Here is a 6000-nt window from a genome sequence, read left to right as displayed (position 1 = left end):
AGAGAGAGAGAGAGAGAAAGAAAAAGAAAGAGAGAGATACTGGCCCAGTGCCACCCAGTATGTCTCTGTTAAGGCTGAGCAGGGTTTCGAACCGACATTCAGCACATCCAATAAACTGTCCCATTTTGCAGCGGAAAGCTCTTCCTATGACCCCCCCCCCCCGCGAATGCAGCCCTCCAAGCAGTTAATGGCGATCAGCAAACACCTTGTTTTTTGTTTTTTTACAGCCCCTTTTAGTAAAGGTAGAGGGACCCCTGACCATTAGGTCCTGTCTGGGGTTGCGGCGCTCATCTTGCTTTACTGGCTGAGGGAGCCGGCGTACAGCTTCCGGGTCATGTGGCCAGCATGACTAAGCCGCTTCTGGCGAACCAGAGCAGCGCACGGAAACGCCGTTTACCTTCCCGCTGGAGTGGTACCTACTTATCTACTTGCACTTTGATGTGCTTTCGAACTGCTAGGTTTGCAGGAGCAGGGACCGAGCAACGGGAGCTCACCCCGTCACGGGGATTCGAACTGCCGACCTTCTGATCGGCAAGACCTAGGCTCTGTGGTTTAACCCACAGCGCCACCAGTGCTGGCTAAAAGCAGGGTGTTTGCTACCGCTGTCCATGCCTTGAAAAGTAGGCAGACTCCCTAGTACAGTTCTCTGGATTCACGTCTGTCATGGTGGCGGACGGGCGCCTGGTTTAAAATGTTCCGTTTTGCCATTGGTCAAGCATACAAAATGCAGGCTGCCAGAGCGGGGAACGCTACCCACCCCCCCCCCAAAAAAATTAAGTGATGGATCCTGTCTGTGCCCCCTCCTCATCCCTCAGCCCCCTTATTGGCCAAGCCCCTTGGAAAAGGAAGAAAATAATAAACAGCTAACAACAACAAGAAGCGTAATTCTTTTTTTAAAAAGAAAAGAAAAAACGGTGAAGGTTTGTTTGTATGTGAGCAAGTTAAATCTGTCTTCTTCTTCTTCATTTCTTTTCAAAATGGTAAAAAAAACCGCAAGATGTAAAAGTAGCAATTATAATCATACGTCATTCCCCGCGCCCCCCCCGCCCAATCTTATCTCACACAGCCATTACACATAACGTTTCTACAGTGAAAAAATAGACTGTCTTTGAACATAATATGAACAAATAAGTAATTTGCTTTTTTTTTTGCTTTTTTTTGTGTAAATTCGTTGACTGATATTCTCCTGTAGTTTTTTTTACATGTCTTTTTTTAAAAAGGAAAAAAAATACACTATTTTAAAAAGAGAGAGAGAGAGACTCAAAATTAAAATAAAAATATGAATGCCACTTGCTAGAGATACATGAACATCTCTTTAAAGAGAGCCACTTGCAAGGTTCTCTCCAGCTGCCCCCCCCCCATAATTTCCATCTTTTCCTCTGTTGATGGTCCCCTCAGCCTTGACAACAACAACAACAACAAAAATCCTCCCCTTTTTTTCAAAAGATCTATCCTGTTCCAGGGGCCTCTGAAAAAATTCACCATTTTTCTCTTTGGCATTTGATGGAAGGGGCGGGGAATGGCACAAAAGACACCCCCACAAAAAAAACAACAACACATGGTTTTGCAACAGGAAAGGGAAGGGAAAAAAAAAAGGTTAGCTTTTGATGTGCTAATGGAATCATGTGGCTTTTTTTTTTAATTTTTAAAAAGGTGTTTCATAACCTCCACCCGTGAGAGGAAAAGGCTATGAGGGAGCTGAAATGAAACCGAACAGATGTTGGGTTAATTTTGTGTGGGGGTCAAGTGAAAAAGGGTGTTTTTTGGAGGAGGAGGAAGAAGGGAGTGTGTTTTCCCGACTGAGAGACATTTTGGGTCCCTGGTTGCTCCTTATTGCAGTTTTTATTTCGACATAAAAAACCGTGGAATCATAAGGATGTGGAATGTTCCAAGTTTTCGAAAGGTGAGAGGAGATACATGACCGTGTGTGTTTGAGGAACCCCGCACTCAGTGCTTTTCTTCTAGGAAAAAGGGGTGCTGGTACGCTGTACCCCCAGGAAAAAAGCACACCCCACCTTTCTGCAGGTTGGCAAAACATATATCCACCATTGAAATCAGAGGTTGCAATCCCCTCCAAAATAAAATGAAAAAGGATGCTTGCTGGGTGCAAAGATTGGCTCAGTTGGAGCTCAAGGCTGGCTGATTCTTGCTTTCTGTCCCAAACCCTCTTTTTTTCCTCTCTCTCTCTCTCTGTTCCTGTCTGCAAAAAAACAACAACAACCCTGCGAGTGGCTTCCTCTAAAACTCACCAACTAGATTAGTATGCAAACCGAACTCTTAAAACGCTTTGAGTGTGCCAGGGGCCATGCTTGTCGTTCCTCGCCGGCCCCCTCCTGGTCCGTTCTTCCGTTTGGCCGCTTTCAAGGTGTGTGGGTGGGTGGGGGGCGCTCTCTCTCTCTCTCTTGGATGTTTGTTTGTTTCAAAAACCCCGCCGAAGCGCTTGGGGTCCGTCCGGGACCGCTCCCCCACGCCGCAAACACCACATGAGGTAAGAACGACAAGTTCACCACTTTTAAAGAGAAAATGGGGAAGGGGGGTGGACGTTCTCCATCTGAGCCGCCTCAGGGCAGGAGAGAGAGAGGGAGCTGGGGGCAGCCCCAGAGGTGCAGGGTTTGCTGGGGGGGGGGGGGGGCGCGGAACTGCTGGCTGCTTCACTAGCTGATTGGCCCCCCCCCACTGTAGCATCCAAAACCGGGGCAGGGGCTGAGTGGGCATAGGCGGCAGCTTCCTTCGTAATTCAGTCTGCGATTTTTTTCTGTTTTTCCTAATAGAAAAAGGTCAAAGTTCACCTCTCTGGCTCAAAAAGACCTTCCAGGACTGCAAGTGGTCAGAGTCCGTGCAACGGATGGCTTTGTTTTTTTGTTTTTCTGTTTCAGAGTTGGCGTGTTTTGTTTTGTTTTATGTTGCATAGTGATCAAAGCTGCCCAGGTATTCCAACGCCGCCTGGTAACAGAACTGATATTCATCCTGGAAGGGAATAAGGAAAGGGTAAGTCATGACTCGTGTTACGTCCGCTTCATGGTACAGTGGTGCCCCACAAGACAAATGCCTTGCAAGACGGAAAACCCGCAAGACGAAAGGGTTTTCCGTTTGCAGAGGCGCTTCGCAAGACAAATTTGCTATGGGCTTGCTTCGAAAGACGAAAATTGACGAAAATTCTTGCGATTTTTTTTCGCTCTAAAACCCCTTTTTCTGAAGCGCTAAGCTGCTAAAAGCATTTTAGCAGCAAAACTGCTAATCCCTTAAGCCTTAAAAAGCCGTTTTTAGCCCTTAAACTGTCAATAGCGCTAATAGCGCTAATCCGCTAATGGGCTTGCTTCGCAAGACGAAAAAACCGCAAGACGAAAAGACTCGCGGAACGGATTCTTTTCGTCTTGCGAGGCACCACTGTACGTTTTTTCAGGTTACGTCCTGCGGCGACCCGGAAGTACCGGAAAGGGTTTCACCACTCGCACATACGCAGAAGCGCAAAATGACGTAATGCGCATACGCAGAAGCACTGAATCACAACCCACGCGTGCGCGGACGTTCTGCTACGGGTTGCGCTCTTTTCACGTTGCGAACGGGACTCCGGAACGGATCCCGTTCGCAAGCAGAGATACCACTGTTTCTCTGTTTATTTTATTGATATAACCCACCGCCCTTCGTCTTAAGATCTCAGGGTGGATAAAAACACAAGGTGAAAGAACAAATAGATAGTTAAAACAAAAGCAACAAAGCAGTAACCCCGCCCCCCCGTTCCCACAAACACATTGAAAAGCCGGTAGAATATCAATAACCAACCCAAAGCCTGGTTGAAGAAGGAACATTTTTGCCTGGCGCCTAAAGATATAATGAAAGCGCCGGACGAGCCTCCCTGGGGAGCGAAGAATGAATGAAGTCCAGGTTTTTATAATTATTATTATGAATAACCAGCCTTCCCTTCCGCCAAAAAAGTGAAAAATAAGTACAGTGAATACTGACGGTTGCCAAGAATTTTTATTTCTGCCCACGCTGCAACGTGATGTTGCGCGAGAGCAACGCAGGGAAACTTATATTGATTGATTGCACTTAACTCAAAGGGGCGTATACGTGGCTGTCCCCCACCTCATTTAATCCACAACAACTCTGCGAGGTAGCTTAGGCCGACTGGCCCCAGGTCACCCAGCAAGCTTCATCGGCATTTCTCAAACTTGGGTCTCCAGCTCTTTTTTGGACTACAACTCCCATCATCCCTAGCTCTCAGGACCAGTGGTCAGGGATGATGGGAACTGTAGTCTAAACACAGCTGGAGACCGGAGTTTGAGAAACACTGCTCTAACCAGTGGCGTAGCGTGGGGGGTGCAGGGTGGCCCGGCCGCACCGGGCGCAACATCTGAGGGGGGCGCTCGCACTCGCAGCTCTCTGCCCCTACCTGGCTCACTCACTCTCTCTCACTGCAGTGCTGGCTGTGCGAATCCGATCCGAGCCGCCGGGTCGCCGCCCACTGTGGAGGGGAGGGTGCCAGGCGTGCGGTGCGGTGCGGAGAGAGAGCGAGGGACTATCTGGGGGAGGGACAGTGCAGCAGGGGGGGCGCAAATTACTTGCCTTGCCCCGGGTGCTGACAACCCACGCTACGCCACTGGCTCTAACTACTAACCCAACTGCATCATCCCTTACTACTTCGGAGCAAGAAGAGCAGTCGGCTGCAAAGGAGGCTGCCGGCTTTGCCCACTCTGCCGCACAGCCTTCCTTCCTGTCGTGACTGCACCGCTGCTGAAGGGAATCCCTGCCCAACCTCTGCCGCTCCAGAGGTGGCAGGAAGGCTGCCTCTCGCCCCCGCAGCCAGGCAGAGGAGTCCTGCTCCCTGAGTCCAGCCAGCAGGGAGGAAAACACACACCCTTCCCCTTTGTTTACCTCCGTCTGCACCATGGCAGGCCTCTGCGTCCGAAGCATCTTCACTGTCTGGAAAATGTCCACCACGCCCTCGTAGCGCATTCTCTCCAGGACGATGCTGAGGGTGATGAAAACACCGGTCCTCCCCACACCGGCGCTAAAGAAGGAGAAAGGGAAACATCGTGGAATTGGAGCTTTGGACGCGACACTCAGAAACCTCCCTGGGAAGAAACCGGAGTGTGTGTCCCCCCCAAAACCAGCTCCGTCCTGACCCCCCAAGAAGGCACATCCGACTTTGAGTAGGGTGGGATCTACAATCCAATATAAAAAACTGATCCACCAGTCTCCGAAGTCATTTAAGTTGAATGAATGGATGAGATTTCACAGATACAGTACAGTGGTGCCTCGCAAGACGAAATTAATTCGTTCCGCGAGTTTTTCCGTAGAGCGAGTTTTTTCGTCTTGCGAAGCACCACGGCGGGGAGGGGTGGGGAGAAGCAGGGCAGCTGCCGCAGCCGGTCCTTGGACTCACCCGCGCCTTGTGGACACCGCGCGACGAGGCTGCTGGAGGGCGGCGGGGCTCAGGAGCGCGACTCCGGCTGCAGCGCTGGCTGCTGGCGGCAACGGCTCCCGAGGGGAGCGCGCGAGGGCAGTGGGCAGCTGCGCGAGGCAGCCAGAAGGTCGGCCGTCAGCCGGAAGGTGGGAGGGAGCCGGAGGAGCAGGGAAGCGTGCGTGCGTGCAGTGACCGTCGCCATGACAGGAGAGGCAGGGCTGTTTCGTCTAGCGAAGCAAGCCCTTAGGAAAATCCGTCTTGCGAAGCACCTCAGAAAATGAAAAACCCTTTCGTCTAGCGGGATTTTCGTCTTCCGAGGCATTCGTCTTGCGGGGTACCACTGTAGTTATATTTGGATAGCATCATGAGAGATCCAAACAGTTGTTAGATGGACAAGTACAATACGATAATCTTTACTGTCATTGTCCCGTACAGAACAATGAAATTGAAAATCTACATCAGACATTCAAAAACCAACAAGGAAGGTGGGGGGGAAATGCTGTCTGATTTGTTTAGTTTCTTCCCCCTCCTTCCCGCTGTGGTTTCTGCCGAAACGGCTGCTGTGCACCAGAAAAATGCAAACAAGCAAGTCT

General features: G+C 50.3%; 1 protein-coding gene across 12 annotated transcripts in view; it reads right to left on the bottom strand.

Annotated features, from left to right (window-relative positions):
- Positions 1 to 775: 775 nt before the first annotated feature.
- The window catches only part of PTPRS (protein tyrosine phosphatase receptor type S), a 187857-nt gene continuing 182632 nt past the window's right edge, over positions 776 to 6000 (bottom strand). For all 12 annotated transcript variants that reach the window (XM_083421330.1, XM_083421337.1, XM_083421335.1 and 9 more), the window contains 2 exons: positions 4876 to 5011; positions 776 to 2967 (listed from right to left, as the gene is read on the bottom strand). In XM_083421330.1, the coding sequence (XP_083277456.1) occupies positions 2899 to 2967; positions 4876 to 5011 (205 nt within the window). In that variant the 3' untranslated portion in view covers positions 776 to 2898. The remainder of the gene's footprint in view (positions 2968 to 4875; positions 5012 to 6000) is intronic.

Source organism: Podarcis tiliguerta (assembly GCF_965153285.1).
Source record: "Podarcis tiliguerta genome assembly, chromosome: 18".
Classification (NCBI taxonomy): domain Eukaryota; kingdom Metazoa; phylum Chordata; class Lepidosauria; order Squamata; family Lacertidae; genus Podarcis; species Podarcis tiliguerta.
The sequence above is the reverse complement of the archived record's forward strand: the minus strand, read 5'-3'. Positions and strand labels throughout refer to the sequence as shown.